Here is a 19,842-nt window from a genome sequence, read left to right as displayed (position 1 = left end):
GCTTCTCGTCTCTTTCACCTGAAGATTAGCGCTGTCTCTGCCGAAATGGGAAAAGCCGGCAGGCAGGAACGCAAGTTTGGGCCATCGCACTAAAGTCGGGTTTACTCTCACATTCATTTCTGGTGGGAGACGATCTTCCCCTGTGGAGTTCTTCCCACCTCTCCGAAGTCAGACTCTTAGAATGTGGATGCGTCACGTAGTGTGCTCGTCCCATAGTGCGGAAGCACTGGGTGAAGCCTCATCCCTGCGGAAGCCCTGCCCGGCCTGCTGTGTCCCTGTGCCCGCCTCTGGCGCAGGTTGTGCCGAATTCTGCCCGGCCTTTCAGCATGCCTCCTCGGAGCTGTTCCGAGGGCCACGTCCCTGGCCTACCCCATCTGCTTCTCTCTGCCAGCGAGCCTCCCTCACTGACGGCCTCATCTGAATGTTAGCAGCCTTCACCACCCAACATGCTCCCCCCGGTCTGGCTCTTGGTCCTGGCTGGGGAGAGGCAGTCTTTCCGAAACACCCCTACCTGCCCTCCTAGCCCATGACAAGCAGACCCCCTGAGACGGTGTCTAAACCGTTTGCTTTCAGCCCATACCTCCTCTGGGGGAGGGCCACCTCCAAGGACACCATAATGCCCTTGGGGGGGCCGGCCTTCCCTTCACACCCGCTCCCCCCAGTACCCTGCTGCCCTCACCAGGAACTCCAGACCAGTGCCAGAGTCAGCAGCAGGCTCCGGTTCTTTTCTCCAAAGGACACGCGCCCCCCCCTCCCCTGGACCCTGCTCGCTGCCCAGGCGAGAAGCAGTTCGTCTGGGAATTATGAGATCTGCATGCTGACTTAGAGCTCCCTGTCCCTGGGAGAAAAAAGATGACTTCTTCATTCCTGGCCAAAGTTGTAACTCACTCTGCCCACCCCCCCACCACCCCCCTTCCTCGACAATCCCCGTACCTTCTCTCTTCGAAATAAACCTCCTGTTCATTTAGCCTGAGTGGCTGCAATCAACCAGAGATTAGTGCCACCACTAATGTTAATAATATGCTAATATTTCATTAGGCAGGAGCCTCAGTGTGGTGCCCTGGCTTCCCTGTTTGATTTGCCTGTCAGCACAACAGGACGAAGCAGGGGGAGTGTTGGGAGAAACAATGGTGTGGCAGATAGGGACACCCCCGCGTCCCTCTTCTGGGTGGGACTTCCAGAAACAGGAAGGTGCGGACAGGTGTGGGAGTCCTTGATCCAGACCTCTGATGCTAGCTGTCGTGGCCTCCCCGGCCACCTACGAGGACCGTGACCTTCAGCGCGTGTCGCATTTTTCTGTGTCATCCCTTTATTCCCTATTCCGTATGTCCCAGGAGGAGAAGCGCCGCTTTACACGGTCAGAGCTCAGGGCTGCCCGCCCGAGCCCCGCACCGCACACTTTGGGGGAAGGGAACACTTGTCGATTGATTGGCACTCTTGAATAGGAGGTCTTTCTGGATTTTAGCATTTGTCTTATGGAGGTACTGGCTGCTGGAAGATACGACAGATAGAAATATCGTACTCGCCATATTGAAGGAAGTAGTTCAAAGAGTTTAAGTTCTAAGAGGCAAGCCAAACACATACGAGCTCTGTAACTACTCCCAGCAGAACAGCAACCAAAACACTACAACTCAGGGCAAAAGGCAGGCGGTGAGCCGGTAGGGGCAGGAGGAGGGAAAGTGGCAATCCCTTGCTCGGTGCCACCCTGCTTCCTAACCTGCATCTCAGTGGGCTGGATGGAGGCCACGGGATGAGAGAGCCAGCACAGTGTGGCCGAAGGCAGCAGGTGGACACTTTCTCCTGATGCCCCAGGACCCTTTCTGGCAACACAGACGGTGACTGGTAGTTATCAGACCACACTGCACTGCTCTTTCTTCGTCTTGCTTTAGCTGATCCTCTCCACTGCCCCCAGGCCTCCTCCAGCTAAGGAACACCTGTGCATCTTTAAAACTCAGACCATCAAGTGTCTTTCCGTCTCTGAAGACTTTCTGGATGTCTCTCTCTGAGTAGACCAGCTGACACTTCCCTGTGTCCCATCAGACCCTGTATGTCCCTGGGTGCTAGCACTGGTAGTTCTCAGAGCACATGCTTGGTGGCATGTCTGACACCCCCACGAACCCACCAGAACACAGGCTGCTTGAGGGCGGAAGACATGTCTTATTCACACTGGATCCCCAGGTGCTAGCGTAGCTCCTGGTAGGCAGTTGGTGCTAAGTGCAAGAAAGTGGGAGGGGAAGGGGGAACACGAGGGAGCAGTGGAAGGGCTGTAAATGCGGGTTGCTAGGCATGCCAGCTCAGAGAGGAGAAATCAGTTAGCTACGCTTAAAGTGCTCAGCCCCAGGGCCCTCACCATGTAGGATCAAGCTGATAGTCCCAGGCAGGGGGAAGGATGTGCCATCTTCCAAGTCATACAGTGGATGGCAGAGAATAAGCCACAAAGCGTGTCTTCCAGGTTATTCTTTAAAGTTTGCCAACTGGAGATGCCTTGTATCCAGCATAGGGGGCAGACAGTGGACGAGAGTCAGAAATTCCTTCCTGGCCACCTCTGAGCCGCAAGCCCTGGGCTATCAGGGAGGGTTGTGGTCCCACTGTGCAGACTGGGCATCAAGCCCTCTCCGGGGACCATCAACATTTTAGCTGTGAGTGGATTATTCAGCCTTGCTGATCCCCAGTTTCCCGCCATCCCCTCCTCTTTTTCCAGAGAACTCTCGGGGCTATGCCACAGCCCCCTGCCCTAACTTCTCTGACCACCTGCCTCTTCCCTCCACACAGCCTGCCCCTGCGGTTTTGGGTCAACATGATCAAGAACCCCCAGTTTGTGTTCGACATCCACAAGGGCAGCATCACGGACGCCTGCCTCTCCGTGGTGGCCCAGACGTTCATGGACTCCTGCTCCACGTCAGAGCACCGGCTGGGCAAGGACTCCCCCTCCAACAAGCTGCTCTACGCCAAGGACATCCCCAGCTACAAGAGCTGGGTGGAGAGGTGAGTGCTGGGCCTGGGCCAAGGTGGGGCTCCGTGCTGTAGCAAGCAACTGCCCCTGATGAGGGGCCCCCTCCCCTCCAAAATGGGCTGGTGCTTACAGACGGGTCGTCCACAAAGCCTGATCCTGCGACTGCAATGCCCACACCCCCTTGTGCCCAGTGGTACCGTCAGCTGAAACGAGACCCCAGAGAACCTGGCTGGAGGTGGCCACTGGGCTCTGTCCCCACCTCTGCATGGAGGGCCCCAGATCTTCGGGGCTGAAATGCCTTCAGGCCCAAGAAGGAAATGCAGCTCCTGCTCTAATCCCCACCAAAACAAAACAAAACAAACCTTCAAGGGACCAAATAACATCTTGGCACAGAAAGTCTGGAGTCCTCTACCCATCTGCCCCTGTCCATCCGGCAAGTCTCCCCACGTCCTGTAGGGATGTCATTGTCACTCTGACACTTCTCACTGCCCCAGTCCCTTGACTCTGCCAAGACGAGCTCTTGATGCCCCATGCCCTGCAGTGCTTTCTCGGCCATTGTAGCCCTGGCCTAATCATCGTCTCATGCAATGTCCTGTGACTGGAGGGCCACCGGTAAGCTGGGAAGCCCGTCTTCATGCAAAGCTAACTCCTGGTAAAGAACATCAGTGGTTTGTCTGGGCCAATCAGTGCCACATACCAAGCACCTGAGCTAGGCAACCAGCCAAAGCTTTATTTATTCATGCCCGTAGCCCTGGGATATAAGGGGACAGGATTATAACCTCACTCTCTGCCCCTGAAAGTGAAGAAATATACATTCAGAATGGCTAAGTAATCAGCCCAAGGTGACTTCAGTGGCCAAGATAAGAGTTGATCCCCAAACTCAGCTGACTCCTACATCACTTTTCTATGATTTATGATACTTTTAGACAGGGCAACCTATATGGTGTCCCTGTGTGAATTAGGGAAAGTGCCTTTCCTACTAGAGGATATAATTCTGGCCAGGGTGCATGGTTTGTTGAGTGATGGACTGGTTGTCAGCCCAAGCACCTTTGTGCAGTGAACAACCTGCACAACTCTACATGGCAGTCCTGATTTTAGAGTCCCTTTCTCTTTCTACCATGTAGCTTAAAAATAAAAAACGTGGATGGAAGCTCAGATTTGGTGCCTTTTTTAAGAGTAAAAGATGCCAAAAATCGTTCTTGACTTAGTAACTGGAAATAAAATGAACAGTATCATTTCACCCATGGCAAAGAGACAGTCTCCATTTTCATACTTGAAAATTGCCTTCCCTTGTAAAGAGGGAATAACTAAGAGGGCACAGAGTCCTGGCCACCTCAGTAACATAGTTCTGCTAAAAGGACTGAATTTTGTTCTTCCTCTCCCCTTTGTTCTTGGAGATCCTCCCCACCCCTCCCTGCTGATGCGCGTGAGTGGGCATCGGTGTCGGCCAACAGAGAGAGAGCCCTCTTGTCCTTGTATCCGATTATGTCTGAGTCATGAGAGAGGCTCTCACCTCCCTCCACGTAGATGGTGGCTCATTCTTCCGACAATAGAGCTGCAGAAACAAGCCCTCCTGTGTGGTCACCGGCTCTTCAGCAGAGAGGGAGGAAAAAGGCAGCAGCTGGGCTAGGAGATCCGGGCACTGGTGCGACATCACTGCACTGGGACCTCAGGCAGGGAGCAAGGAAGCAGGGACGTAGGGGGCTGGGGGCACTGTTGAGACATCTGCAGAGAGACATCCCCAGAACACAGTTCGCGAGTCAGGGGTGAGAGTAACGCACACACAGGGCTCCTGGGCTTCCTGCCGCCGGGTGCTGAATGAATCTGTGCCACGCAGCTGCTGCAGGTCACGAGGAGCCCTGGGCCACTGGGTTATTTTTAGGAGTGGCTCGATGGCTTCCATTTCTTATCCCGCCAGTTTCTTAGCAACCAGCGGCACTCTTGGGAGAGTCATCTTTCACTAGCTTGAGATCCCACCCAAACCCGTTCTCTCATTCTGGGATGAGCTGCAGAGACCCAGGGATTAGGAGATGGTGAGAACAGGTCTGGAGATCAAGTCTGGAGTGCTTGCTTCCTCACTTGGTGGCGGATGGGTCAATTCCACTGTCACTGCCCGAGGAGCCTGGCATCCGAGCTTGTCTGCTTGCTGGAAGGTGAAGCTGAGCAGCCCGCAGTCCAGAAGAATGACAGTAGAACCCAAGCTCTTGTGGCCAGGGCTCACCCACTTGTGATGTCACTGCCAGAGGCTGCGGACAGCCCACCTGGGACTCCGGCTTAGTGACTTAGAAGGCACTGGTGCGACAGTGGGGAGGGCCTCTGTCCTATCACAGCTAAGAAACCGGGTTTACCCTGGCTGGTCCCCTCTATAGAGCAGGTGGGAAGTATGTGGATTCTGAAGGCTTCACTAACTTTGTTGGTTGAACAGCCTAGATCATTCTATCACACCTATACTGGCTTGTAGCTCCTAGAAGTTCTTCATCTACCCATCCTCCCCCAACCCTGTCCTCCCGTCCCATTCTTCCTCCGTCCTCCCATTTCTTCCTCCCTCCCACCCTCCCATCCCATTCCTGCCTCCAAATACCTTGCAGTGCTAATGGTCGGTGGCCCCACCGCAGACTCCCAGTCTCTGCTGCCTCCATCCAAGTATTCGGGTTTTTGCTTATGGCCACATCTAGGGAAAGGGAGAAGGATCTTTTGGTTCCCAGTAGCAATCAACCATTATACTCATCTTAGAGAGCAGAACTCACTGGTATTGTCACCATGAACAGTGTGTCCCAAGCAGTCGTAGTTTCTATTGCATTAGCAAGAGCCGTAAAATGGTCATGTTAGGTGGTGATTTCCTCTCACTTTAAATGGGAAGAGCCTCGCAGTTGCCCCTGTCGTGCACTCAAGGACAGGTGCATTCCAGGTAGGAATGAGTGCAGTGGAGTCACAGCTGACTCGCTCAAAACTGGACTGGGGTGCGCCACACATTTGAAGATCATCTATCATGTGTGTCACAGCATGAAAAAGGTTAAGAATTCTGAATATTTAAAAATGCCGCCTAAGGAAGCCATCCATTCAAAATATAAGACTATGACAGCTCACCCTGGGAGCAATAGTGGAGGCGAAGTATAGACATTTCATTAACTTATTCATCAATCCATGGGTCAAACATTTATGGTCTCCATCAGGAGTGTATGGGGCCCTCGGGATATATTACACTTGATCCTTCCCTTGTGGCTCTTGTGGTCAAGGAAGACACACGGACGGGCACTCCACAAGCCCCATGAGCCGTAATGGTGCAGCTCCGGGAGTGAGAGCCTGACTCCGCTGGGCCTGGAGAAGTCAGGGAATGGTTCTCAGAGGAAGAGACTTTTGTGCAGGGCCTTGCAAGCCACGTGTCTGTACATCAGAACCTCTGATGCTCTGAGAGATTTCCATGTCTATGCCTTCTTCCTTGAGGTGTTTGAAGGGATGACAAAACGTCGTTCTTCTAAGAGTTCAGGGCATTGGAGACCACTTTCATGATCACTGGAGCCATCATGGTGGCAGAGATGGGACACCCGCCATCACACACCGGGCCCATCCCCCAGAAGCCCACAAATGTAGACCACTACAGACCGGTCGACAGCAGAAAATTCAGCATTCTGAAGCCCTGCCTTTATAGCGCTCCCCAAGACCCACTAGGGTACTGGCATCCCATCCAGTAGGAGCAAACTCAGCAAAGAATGCCAGGTAGGGCCAGTAGTGGGACCCAGATCTCCTCAGCAGACGTGGCCTTGGCCAGCCTGCCAGACCCTGGCCAGCTAGAGCGGGAGCTTGGGGGACCTTCTGAGCACCAGTCCCTTCTGAAGGGGTTCACCTACAGGCAGAAATCCTATGGGAGGAAGTTCAAGTACAGGAACCTGGGCTGACCTTTCCCTTCCTCACCACACAGCCTGCTGATAAGAACACTTGTTTGAAGTTCATTAATGGGGCGTAATTGCATTCTTCACAATCAATAAACCTTCTCCATGGCGGAGCCCAGCGCAAAGGCCAGCCCAGCAGAAGCTGAGAAGGAAGCACTTGCCCACACAGCCAGGGGATCCAGGGTGAGGTCATTATCAGGCTCAGGGGGTGCTGGCAAGGCCGGGGGGTGGTGGGGCACAGCCCTGGAGGGGAGAGAGGAGAGGTCAAGGCAGGGCCAGCATGCCCCACCGGGTGGATGGGCCCAGCCAGCGCGGGGCAGGGCTGGGGTCAAGAACCAGGCAGGGTGTCAGCCAGACCCCAAGCCCCACACTCATCCAAGAAATTGAGCTGCCCATGGCTACTCAGCTCAACTAGTCAGAACTTGCCGAAGAGGAGGACGTGCCGTTGATCCATTCATGGGCCAGTGTGTGGCCACGGACGTGCACCGATCCAATCCAGCGGCCTCGGCACAGAGGCAACAGACGAGAGCCTGGCTGCTCCATGCAGACATGACCTCACTGTTAGAATCATGCAGGGCATGCGGGCCACCACCCGTCTCTTAAGATGAGAAGCTTGGAAGCCCTGCCCTCTCCCTACTCCACTCCCAACCCCTTTCTCTCTCTTTCTCACACACACACATTTTCTAGATATTCTCTTCAGAGAAATGGAGCTGGTGTCTAGCACACACCGAGGCAAGCCATGTTGAAGGGACAGAGTGCTGGACACCTGCCACTTCCATGGAGACAGAGGTCCCTAACCTGGGCTCTCATGCACCTCAGGGACCATAAAGTCTGCAGTAGGAGCCTGGGTGCTACGTGCAAAAAGCCTGACAGGCCACCCATGTACCCGTGAGAGGTTCCACGAGCAGGTGACAGAAATGGCAGGCGTCTGCTTCTGATGACGGTCATGTCCTGTTGGTGAGGACCTGGGTTTTTCATCCCGGTCAGTCTCTCTGACCGTCCACAGGTGACAGAGCGTCACTGTCAGGAGGAAGCTGAGGATCCTGGCATGTTAGCGCCGTGCCTGGTCGCTGGCTGTGGGGAAGCCAGGGAGGTCACGGTTCACGGTTTTCGCCAATGTGACCTGACGACGCAGCCCTCCACCTGACAAGCACTTTCAGCTTGGTAGGTGTGGAATCCGTGAGGAGACAATGGCACACATCTCTTTGGGAGGGGCGAGGTTGAGAACCACCACCGAAACCCCTGGGTCCCCACCATAAAACGGAACGTTGGCATTTACTGCCTTCCAGAAATAGTGCCAATGAATTGAGTCTCTCGCTGGAACGTTTATACCTGGAATGTCATTAAATCACCCAGGACCCTGAGGAACCTAAGGGTGTTCAGGGGTGGGCTGCAGGCCAGGAAGAGAGCGGCCTCTTGTGAGAAGGGGCCAAGGAGCCACAATGGGACAGGACGGGGAACGGAGGGCTCTGAACATGAGGAGGGCGGGCGGATGGAGGAACCCATCCCGGAAGAGGGTTGTAAAGGCTGAAGGCCAGGTGAGGCCAAGGGCAGGACGGCTTCACCTGAGGCCCCAGGCTTCTCCAAGAAAGGCCATTTCATTAAGTTCTTGTCCCTGGGCCCAGACCTCCTGCCAAGACACAATCAGCTCAACAAAGCGGTTGGCAAGTGTGTCTGTGTGGGGCCAGGTTTCTGAGGTCAAGGAGGCGCCCTCCGACCAGCCCCTTCCCTTGCCAGAGTGCACAGATTTCAGCTCCTTCCCTCTGCCTCCCTCGGACGGTTCCGGAATGAACGACAGGTCTGCAGTCACAGCGAGGCTGTGGCTCGTGGCAGGGTGGCCCGGGAATGCTCTGGCAGCAAATTGAACTGTCATTCCATCGCAGGCCCTTGAGTGTGATGGCTAGAGTAACACACGAGTGCCCCCTCTGCCGGCCTGTCACCTGACTCCTGGGCAGGGATGGGGAGAGGCGGGGTGGGATGGCACAGGACTTATGCATTCACGGTAGGTGCCCTGAGGGACATGGGCTGGGAATGACGCAGGGCCCGGGGGCCAGGGTAAGACTGTACCAGAGCCTTGGAGGATGCCCCCTATACTCTCCAGACCAAGCCCTGAGTTCTGGGAGTGCCTGGGGCCTGTCACTTTGTGCCCTGGAAGCCTCACTCCCCTGGGCCTAGTCCCTGCCCCCACGACCATCCCACTACCCTACTCTGTTCCAAGTTCTCAGGCTTGCTTTCCCTAGCTTTGAAGCCCTAGGCATTCAGCACAGGCTGAGCTGGGGTGACCAGGACTCCCGGGGTGTTCCCCCAATGCCCTGATGCCTCCCTGCTTTTGTGGGTTCCTGGCCCCCTTCGAGAAGCCCACAGCCAGCAAACGCCTGGGGAGGGGGGCGTGGCTGTCTTCAGGGCACTGGGGCCCTTCTGTTCCTCATTAGGAAACTGTGCAACTCCCCTCTGGCGGAGAAGTTGGGGTTTGCTGCATAAAATGTCAAATTGCAGAAATTAAAAATGTAAATGCTGGCATCTAATTAACCAGTTGACAGCAGTGCACAGCTGCAAGTGACAGTGACTGATTGCCTTCTGCCAGCCTCTCTCCCCAAACAGCCCCCAGCCCCGCCCTTCTCCCCGGTAACCCCCAGAGACGGGAGGGCATCGAGGCAGAGCAACTGCTTGGAAGAGCCTTCGGGCCCCGTGGAGGGCAGCTCTTGCGCCTGTAGGAGGAGACGTCAGAAGGACACAGACGGACCAGACCCTCTTCGGTAGCTGGGAGCAAGGCTGATGCAGGGGACCGCAACTTCTTACTCCTGCTCCCACCCCCGTTCACCCTGTGACCATGTCTGGGCCACATCCCTTCCCTCTGTGCCCCCTGCATCCAGAGCTTCAGGGGGCTCTCCCGGGCCACCCCCAGAAGCGCAGGTGGGAGACAGCCTACCATGGTCCCCAGAGGGTCATGCACCGGCATCCACTGGCCTCAGACGTCATGCTGGGAGTTTCCATCTCTCCTCTACTCTCTATGCACGGCTCCAGCTCCTTTCTTCCCCACTCCCTTCCCTGGCAGGTATTACTCAGACATCGGGAAGATGCCGGCCATCAGCGACCAGGACATGAACGCGTACCTGGCTGAGCAGTCCCGCATGCACATGAACGAGTTCAACGCCATGAGCGCGCTCTCGGAGATCTTCTCCTACGTGGGCAAGTACAGCGAGGAGGTGAGCCCACCCTGCTCGGGACCTGCTGGGAGGATGGGGCAGAGATGAAAATTCCCTGCCTGTAGCAGCCTGTATGCGCAAGAGCACCAGGCATGAACCCCAGACAACACCCCACCTCTGCTGGGGAAACTCTCTGCCACCTTGCACTTAGGGGCTGTGCTCCACAGACTGGGACTGTAGAAATGTCCCACTCTGTAAATTCTGCATTAATCCCTATTCTCAGATATTTAGATAAAGTATCTGTTTCTTTCTTTCTTTTTCTTTTTAAAATTCTTAGTTCTTCCCTGCTTGCCCCTCTCTTTTATTTTTCCCTTTTCTCTTCTGATCTAATTCTCTTTACACAAGCAGTTTCCCACGCCCATGGCAGGCTGCAGCAGGCTGCATGGTATGCTATGGTGGGAGAGGAGGGGGGGAGGATCAGAACAGGATACAGAACAGACTAGAATGGGATCTGTTTTAGTTGCTGTGGTCCCCAGGTGGAAAACCTTGCCTGGGGTCGTTGCCACAGCTGATACTGCCTTCTTCCCGGCCAGTACAGAGGCACTTACGGAGGTTTCTTAGTCATGCAGGCTTAGCCCAAGTGGGTTCAGAATCCAGGCTCCCCATGTCTGAGCAGCAGTATAACCACCTTCTCCACGAGTGGAAGGTGGTAACAGGGGCTGAAGCCAGTGCCCCCGGTTCTCTGCCTCCTCCCAGCTCGTCAATGAGAGAGGGTATAGGAGCCCCCGCTAAGGAAGGAGCCCCAGCGGGCCATAAGCAGCACAATGCTGTGAACCTCAAGTAAAGGGAAGCCAGTTGTGGGTCCCTTGTTGGGGGGACGGAGACACCAGCCTGCAGGCCAGTGCTGGTCCGGGGCAAGGTTTTCCCCTGCCCATGGCCACGTGAGAGAAGTAAGGACGATGTGGAATGTGCCAGCACAGCAATACAAGTCGCTGGGTCCCAATGCCTCACCTTGGAAGCACCGGCCTTTAGTCTACAAGTCCACTCATCTCCCCTTGGTGTGAAAATGTCCCATCTTCATGAAATGTTGGTGCCGGTAACTAGTGGTTCTTGGCCAGCAAAGAAGTCGGCGACTCCATCTTGGTCTCCCCAGTTGCACATACCTTAAGTGGGCCAGGAAATCCAAAGCTCGGAGAGCCTCCTCTTGAGCCTTTAGCCTCCTCTTTGCCTCCTCTGCCCTCCTGCCCCTCAGCCGCAGCACCACGACGTGCCACACCTGTGTGTCACGCACCCCTCATGGAGCAAACTACGTGGGAAAGACACTCGCGTGTGTTACGTGACTGGGCCCTCTCCACTGGAGCCGCCCACACAGACCATGAGTTCCCCCATTTTACAGCCGAGGCAGTGAGGGATCAGAGAGGTGACGTGTTTTGCCCCAGATCACCTCTCTAGAAATTGGTAGGTCTGTTAATTCAGTCCCCCATCTGAATCAGCCCAAGTCAAACTCTAACATCTTTTCCATCACGTCCTCACTGTCCTTGTCCTCCACCAACCATTGGATCTCAGGAAAGGCTTTGGCAGACATGGTCGTTCGGTGCTGATGTCCAGGAAAGCATGAGATAGAACTCTTGGAGGGATATTTGTTTGTTAACACATGAGTGAGGCCAAATGACTTTCTAAATGTGGGCTTTGGGGCCTCGGGGAGCTGATGGGGGAAGATATTCCTTTGTAGGAAGGAGGGGTGGGATTCCTTACTATCTGGGAGACCACATTCCCCGGAGACCCGGGCACCCCACTTCACGCGCGGGGGGACTGTGTGCTCGTTCACCGCAGGGCCTAGTACATCGCTGCACGGGTGTCTCCTGCCCACTGCCGGCTGCCAAACGTGGGCACACAGCGCACACATGTATTGAGACCCGCTGATGGATGTGCCGACGCCCCGTGCTCATCGACCCAGGGGTACCCACACGGCCCAGGGGTACCTCACAGCCGAACGCCCCGCACCCCCCCATCCCTGTTAGCCAGGCTGCCTGCGGACCCAGCAACTTCGTGTGCACGTGGGTTCCCAAGCCTGGCCACACTCGCCCTGTCTGTGCACGCCCTAACAACACACACGTGTGTACACAACTGGTAACCTCCCTGTGCTCGGCCCTTCCACAGATCCTCGGACCTCTGGACCATGACGACCAGTGCGGAAAGCAGAAACTGGCCTACAAACTAGAACAAGTCATAACCCTCATGAGCTTAGACAGCTGAGAACCGTCCTTCCAGGGCCCCTGGGGGGAGGGACACACCAAGCCGTGCCTCAGTCTAGATTATCATCTTTACCAAGTGCAAGTTCCGACTGGCGTCAGCAGCATCCCCTGAGCAGCGCTGTCTCTCTCTCCGCCTCTTTCTGTCTCGCCCTCCTCCCTGCATCCCTTCTCTCTCTGTGGCTCTGCCAACACGATCGGACCAGGCCACCACCCCTCAGCTAGTCCTGGATGGCCAGGGTCACGTGGGGCCCCGGCCAGAAGATATCAGAGGCGCTCTCTTTCCCGGCTGACCCCGGGCATGGGCAGCGGCGCCCAAAGATGGAGGAGGACTTTCCACACCGGGCCTAACCTTGCTCTCAGGAAGAGGCAGTGAGCTCAGTATTATCTTCACTGTGAAGACACCACCTGGCTCTCTCCCTTCCCCCACTTCCATCTCCAGGGGGTCCACCCGGGTGTGGTCCCGTTGCAACTGTGAGGAGAAAGGCCCAGCTCCTGCATAAGGCAGAGTGGGGGTTGGGAGGGGCTCTTGGAGCTGCCTCTCACCTGTTGGGTTGGCATCCAGAGTCACCTTGTCCCCTTGCAGTCTTCTTGGAGCCCTTCCAAGTGCTCCTAGGGGCCTGCCTGCCCCGTCCCCTCCCCTGCCTGTGGAAAGCTGGACAGGAGAAACAGCAGTTACGGGCCACCACAGAGACCCTCCTAACCGTCTAGTCTGGCTCGTAGCAGCAGAAACGTGGAGGGGGAGAAAAGGAAAGAGAGTCGCATCTACCCTGGAAGAAGAATTTGGTGTTTTCCATTCGCCCCCAAACGCAAATGAAGCACGTCCATAGTCGTAGGTCTCGTCCATCGCCAGACCCTCGATGCCGTCTAGAGAAAGCACCGGCATCCTCCTCGGTCGGCGCTCATCAAGGCTCAATGTGGAATGCAGAATACATCCAGGAGATTCTACCTCCAGCCGCCTTTAATGGCTCTGTCCCCACCCCCCTTCCTGAGAACCCTATAGGGGTCAGAGAGCTGGGCCCCCGTCGCCCTGCAGAGCCTGGTGCCATTGCTATGCAGACGACTGCGTCACTGGACTGTCCAGACTGTCCAGACCCCCTTGGCAATGACTTCTTCACCATCCACTGTCTTTTAGTCACTGCCCTTCCTCACCTCCTCCCCCGTCATCACGGAGAGAACCACACTCCAGCACAGCCTCGCAGAGACCAACTGAAATGCCAGCCACACTCAGCCCCCAGCTCGTCATGTCCGGGAGGGACCAAGGACTCAAGCTGAAGGACCTGGCCAACAATGAGAGAAGAGAGAACGGACCTCGGCCCTGGCATCTGTTTCTCCATCTGTCCTTCCATCTCTGGATCTCTCATTTCAGCCCGTCAGGCAAACGTGTGCTCGGACACGGGAGAGCAGGGGCTGTGGTAAGAGATGGTCTAATGGAGGGTCACAGAAACCTGAATCTTGAAGGGACCTTAGGTGCCATCTGGCCCAGTTTCCCACCATAAGCAAGATTCTCTCCTAGTAGCCCTGGTGGCTAATTGTACGCCACTCTGGGAGACAAGGAGACGCATCCTCGAAGGTGTGCTTGCGAGTCAGGGTTCCAGTCTTGCCTTCACTCCCTGAGCATCAGACATCCGTCCCTGTCATCCCCTCAAAGTGAGCCCCAATTGGAAAGGGGAAGGAACCGCTACATTTCCAGCAAAGTCCATGGAGCACCCTGTACTTTTAAGAACTCTGGCCCCTTTGGATATGAGTGTGTGTGTGTGTGTGTGTGTGTGTGTGTGTGTGTCTGTCCCAGGAGCAGGCAGAGAGCTCAAAAGGACTTCTTGTCCTATGGAGGGGACCCTGAAGTAATTCCCTTCTCCACCCTTGCTCATTCATTCTGCAGCTTGAGGACATTTCAACACTAGCTTTCTGTGCTGAGTGCTGGTGGGGGGAAGGAGAGTCCCCTGTCTGCAGGAAACCAGGGTGCTCAGTGGCCACAGGAGGCCTGGACTTGACTGGAGGCTGGGTGGAGGTGACCCACAGCAGGGTAGCATGTGGCATCAAGGAAAGGACAAATGGGAACCAAACACCAGTAGCCTAACAACAGAAAGAGGAGAATGGGGAAAAGATACACATCGAGGGGGGAAAATAACCAAAGGTTTTGGCAAATGCAGTGCCAGGTGAAGAAGCATGGGCTTTCTACCCTTGACCATTTTATTTCCTCCCGAGAAGCCACGGGCCCTGGCCAGAGAGGAAGCACGTGGGGGGCGGGGGGAGGCGGAGGAGGCACCGCGGCCGCTAAGATATATTTGCACACGTGAGGGGTTGGGGAGGAGAGAGACACAAACATATTTAACACAGATTCGCGGAGTGGAAGCTGAGTGTGTGTGTGAGCGCATGTGTGAGTGAGTGTGTTTGGTTTATTTTTTAAGTTTTGCACAGTTAAAAAAATGAACAGGCAGAAAAGGAGACTGTTATCATGGTTCTGCTGAAGCTTTTATTTTTTACCGGATTATTATTATTATTGTTATTTTTCCTTTGTCGGTACAGAACTCCCCCCCCCAACCCTGCCCCTGCCCCGTTTTGTCATGAGAGAAACTTCAGACACCTCAGAGAAACCTCAGCGTCAGGAAGAAAGAGGAGAGGACAGTGTCCTGGCTCTCCTTTCTCCTGGAGAAGGGGTTGGGGCAGAGTTTACTCTAATTGCTGGGGGGGTGGCGTCGCTGCTGGCGTTTTGTTTGCCGAAGTCTCTGCGGCCTGCTTGGGCTGGAGAAACAGGATAGAATCACCCAGAGCTGCAACCCCTCTTGCCCCACAAAGATTCTCTTTCCTTTCTCCGTTCGTTTTCCATTTTTTTCCATTTGGATTCGTGGTGCACATGTGATACGTTTCAAAGTAAAGACAAGGCAGCATTGTCAAAAAGCTGTCCTTGGCTCCCCATGTTCTTTCCAAACTCCCCTTGGGATCCCCGAGCTCCTCCTGGCAGGCCAGAGACGCTGAGAGCTGCCCCAGGGGGCCTGGGGGCCAGCACACAGCAGAGAAGGGGGCTGGGCAAACTGGTCCTGTAGAAGGGAGGTCCCCTCAAGGCCTCCCCGCCGTGGCAGTGAATTTGCAGGGTCATAACTCTGTTTAAGGTGGAATCTTTATCTAACTTTTTGAGTCCCGGGCAGAGAGGAAGGGAGAAAAGGCCCGTCTCCTCTCACCTCCCCCTTCAACCGCCTCCTGCACCCTCCAGCCCTTGAGACCACCAGGGTCAAAATGGCGTCAGGAGATCACCCAGTCAGAATAACTGACCTAGGTTAGATGGGGATTTTGAATGTAGGAGAGAGATGGGCTGAAGCTGTGGTGGTGGGAGGCAGGGAGCTTTATGGGGTCCTGAATCTAAAAGGACAGATGGATAGAAACTGAGAAAGATGGCTGCAGGCAGGTCATTCCTCTCGGGGAGCATAAGTCTGCCAACGGGTGGGCTTTGCCGTTCTCTGTCCTTCCACATAAGGAGAGACCCTGACATTTCTTGGTAACAGCAAATAGTGCCACTAAGTGAAGTTGGCTACTGTGTCAGTCAATTCCTCAGGAAAATACTTTTTCTTGCCTTCTTTCAATGTGGTTTTAATTTGGGGACAGGACTGCCTGAGTGTCCACAGGCCAAGGTAGGTTCGCACCCCAGAGCAACATGCACACCCAGAGGCAGCCCTGGAGCCTCCCTCTTGTGAGCCCGTGGGCCGATGAGTCGGGCCCTAGATGCTAGAGCAGGGCTATGGTCAGAGAGAGAAGGCCTTTTCAATAATCCCCAAGTGAAGCAGACGATCCAGGACCGCGCCAGGCAGAAGCGGGAGTCGCTGACCGGTAAGGTCGCTGACCTTGTCCACTCAGGCCTCAGGCCTGGGTCTCACCCCCCAGCCCTAGGCTAATGTCGAGGTACTGTCACAGCACCCCTTCTCCCCCCACCCGAGGTCCCTGTGCTCGTGTTCCCCTTGCATGACTGGCTGCTGAGAGTGTCCCTCCCCCACAGAGGCGAGTGTGCCCCCTCATGCCCCTCGCCCGCAGCTGCTCACGTAGCCTCTGCCCCAAGGCTGCATATTTCCTCGTACTGGAGCCTCAGACCTCACACGCCAGCCCTACCCTGGGGCAGCTCCAGGCCCCTGCCACCGTCCCAGCACTGCCTCCCTGAGTGATGGGGGTCCCCAGTCCCACCTGGGCCCTGGGGATCCCCCATCAGAAGAGCCACAAGCAATGATTTCCCAAGCAAACTCCACTCCAAGAGGCAAGTCCTGCTGATGTTTCCAGAACCCTCAACAATCGTGTGCTTTGACCTAATGGGAAAGCCTGTTTTTCATCTGTCTCCTTTCTCAGGAATAAGAGGACACTTCTTTGGCTTCACAGAATGTGAAGTCAAATACTTAACCTAGTGCAGGTTAAAGTTAATTATTCTTAATCAAGAACAAACTTCCCCACCTCTCAGAAAGCAAGGAGGGAGGGGAAGAGGCAGGGAGGCTCTGCAGGCAGGAGGCCCATAGACACCTCTTTCATGGCCCTTCCAGGAATGGGCCACCCCAACAAGCGGTCCCAGCATGTTCTGAAAGGCCCCCGAGAGGCATTTCTAAGCATGAATAACCTCCAGGTATCTCCCCAGGAGAAGAAGACCCTACCCTAGGAGGATACTGGCTCCTTCCTGGCCTTTCCTCTTGCTCCTAGTTCACATTAAGGACCCCTGTCAGCATTCAGGACAGGTGACTGAGGGCCCCGCAGCCCCTCCCTTTTCCTTTAACCTGTATGTGGACTGTTTATTTGGGGTTTGAGGTTGTTTACTTTTTGTTTGTATATGTTAAGCGTTGGAGACGAAGGAGGGAGCCCAGGTGTGGCTGTCAAGTCCAAATTGCTGGAAGGAAGAAACAAAACTATTCACCTGTGACTTTCGAGGGATGAAGAGAGCCTTGGGGCTGAGGAGGGGGGCTCCCCCTGTTGTTAAAAAATGGGTCGGGATATTCCCCATGTGGACATGCCTGGGGAACCAGCCTCCATGGCTGCTAATATTCTCGGTGCTTCTCGGGCACCTCTGATGGCTACAGCCTGCCATGCTGCCCGTCTGCTCCCACAGGTGTGGCCACCGAGAGCCGTTGCAGAAGGGGAAGCTGAGGTACAGCCTCCAGGTGACTCTGGAGAGGCAGCTCCAGAGAGAGGCTGGGAAACCTCGGGCCTCTGTCCCCACGGTGCTGAGAGCGGCAGCGCCCTCCGCTGGAAAACAGAGAAAAGACCGTTCCTCCCATTCACAAAGGAATCTCTCTAGGATGAGTTTTGGACTTGCAAGAGAGACCTTTTTTTTTAAACTATAAGTCTTTGCTCCCTGATTAAAAAAAATATATATATTTTTTTTAATTAGGGGGAGTATCCAACTTTATAAAATATACAGGGTTTTTGGGTTGTAAAAGTAATACATACTCATTAGAGTCCCCATTAAATTCCATGAGTAGACCAGTGACTAAGCAAAGCTAAACAAAACAAGATCCCTAATAAACGAAAAGAGATTTCTGTCCACATTGGCAGAGATAGTGAGGCGGGAGGGGGGCCGTATGCCCTCTAGCGGGTGTGCCCCACCTTCCCTTCTCACCCCCTTTCGCTTTGTCCAGTCTTGGCTCTCTGGGAGGCCCCAGTGTTGCTGCGCCTCCTGCCGTCCCCCTCAGCTTCCCTCAAACCCGAGGGACGCCCTGTTCAGGACTGGTCACGGGGGACCAAGTCCCCTCCCCGGAGTGCGAACGCTCATGGCCAATAGACGCGTTCTATGCAGCTCATCTTCTATCATTTTTTAAACTGGAATTACAACTTCTTTTGTTAATATCTTTGATCTTATGACTCAAGCACATTTTGGGAGGGCTCCCTTCCAAGAGTGGGATTCAAAACAGAGGATACAGTTAAAGAGCAATGCAAAGGACATTTAACCAAGCGAGACCGCTTACCAGCTAGGACTACTGGACGCGGTTCAGGCCCGTGACCAAGATGTGACACGTGTCTTGTGTGCTCTCCTTCCTCCTCCCTTCCCTGATGTTCTCCCCAGCTGTTGGCTCGTTAAACCTTCCGTTCTTTAAAAAGAAAAGCTAGTTTACCTCAAAGAATCTTGTTTCCATTTGGAAACCAATGACTTTGTGTTTTAGAGTAGATGACCCTCCCCTCCATCACTCCCCGCCTGGGTCTGGTGTCCCGAGGCCTGAGGTCCTTGCTTAGTCACGCGATGGTGATGCTGACCAAGAACAAGACCCCCAGGCCCCGAGATGGACAGGAAGGACTGGGTGCAGCTGGCCTCCTCCCCAGCTGAGCGGGTATGGACCAGCCCATCTCTTCCAGCAGGGTCCTGCCCGGTCACCATAGTAACCAGCAACTCCAGGGTACCACCAACAGAGAACAGCTCAGTAAGCCGAGGCGTAGGGGGAGCGGAGTCTGGCCTGGTCACACGACCCAGAGTCAAGTCCAATGCTAGAGGGAAGAGGAGAAACAAGGAAGGATGAGTGGGTGGTTGGAGGAACAGACGGAGGCCTTTGAGTCTCGGAGAGAGGCCGTCGAAGGAGGTGAGGCAGGTCACTCCTGCTCCGGTCACCCCCTTCCAGCCCCACCCCACCTTTGTTTCCATAAAGCTCCCACCTTGAACACTGACCCTTTGTTAGAACAAAGCAAAACATATCTTTAGACAACAGTGTTATAATGAGCCTCAAAGATAGGTGGATGGAATCTACTAGAGGAAGAGGGTCTTCTGGTTTTGATTTTTAAAAAAGAGTATCCTAGTAAGATTAAAAAAAAGATTTAAAAAAATAAAGTTTTTAAAAAGGAAACCTATGCTATTTAAATTGGAGCCCAGTTGTAACTTGGTAAAGGCAAGCTTCTGTACCTTTGTTATAATTAATTGTATACCTGTGTATGTAAATATAAGGCATTCCTATTTTGCAGTTCAGAACAAAAAAAAAACCTATTTGTAATATAGAATAAAGTTTATTAAAAAATAATAAAAATGCAGTTTGGGATTTGGGTCTTTCTTGGTGTGTCTGGCTGGAGGGGGCAGAGGGGAAGGCTGGCCGGAAGGAGACCTCCACGGTGCACAGATGCGGCAGCCTCTCTCTGCAGCGCCACGATAACTCAACTCAACCACCAGAGGTACATTCTCTTACTCAGGGCTCTGTCTGCAGTTACAAAGCAGATCTCTTTGGAGGTGATAACGCCCCAGGCAGGGAGAGCATGCATGCTACCAGCCAGTGCTGTCAACAGTCATCACTTCCGCATGAAGCCGGGTCAGCCTCTGAATCCTTCTCAACACAGCCTTCCAGGCACACACTGCAAACCTGCTAGAGTTGGTGCCGGAGAGGACACAAGTTGCCATCCCTGCTGTAAGTCGTCTTTTTTTTTTTTTTTTCCTGCTGTAAGTCTTCTTGGCAAGCTACACCCGTATAATTTCATCAGTCTCTCCGACCCCCAGCATTTTGATAGAGGGTGGAAATCTTGAACCCAATTGTGCCTCCGGTGTAGAACAGAATAGGGAGAGAAAGAGAATGGGAAGGGTGGCAGTGGAGACAGGGAGCATGGACGGCTGTCCACCTGCTACCCGCGTCCATCTGTGGTCCATGCTGGCCTCCAAGGGG

General features: G+C 54.5%; 1 protein-coding gene across 1 annotated transcript in view; it reads left to right on the top strand.

Annotated features, from left to right (window-relative positions):
• PLXNA4 (plexin A4) overlaps positions 1-19,221 on the top strand; it is a 420,354-nt gene extending 401,133 nt beyond the window's left edge. Inside the window, exons 30-32 of the mRNA XM_026513509.4 lie at positions 2,773-2,985; positions 9,899-10,049; positions 12,150-19,221. Of these exons, the coding sequence (XP_026369294.1) occupies positions 2,773-2,985; positions 9,899-10,049; positions 12,150-12,245 (460 nt within the window). The 3' untranslated portion in view covers positions 12,246-19,221. The remainder of the gene's footprint in view (positions 1-2,772; positions 2,986-9,898; positions 10,050-12,149) is intronic.
• Positions 19,222-19,842: the final 621 nt, after the last annotated feature.

This window comes from Ursus arctos, unplaced genomic scaffold, assembly GCF_023065955.2.
Source record: "Ursus arctos isolate Adak ecotype North America unplaced genomic scaffold, UrsArc2.0 scaffold_3, whole genome shotgun sequence".
Classification (NCBI taxonomy): Eukaryota; Metazoa; Chordata; class Mammalia; order Carnivora; family Ursidae; genus Ursus; species Ursus arctos.
Note: the sequence above shows the minus strand (reverse complement) of the source record. Positions and strands in the feature narration are given on the sequence as shown.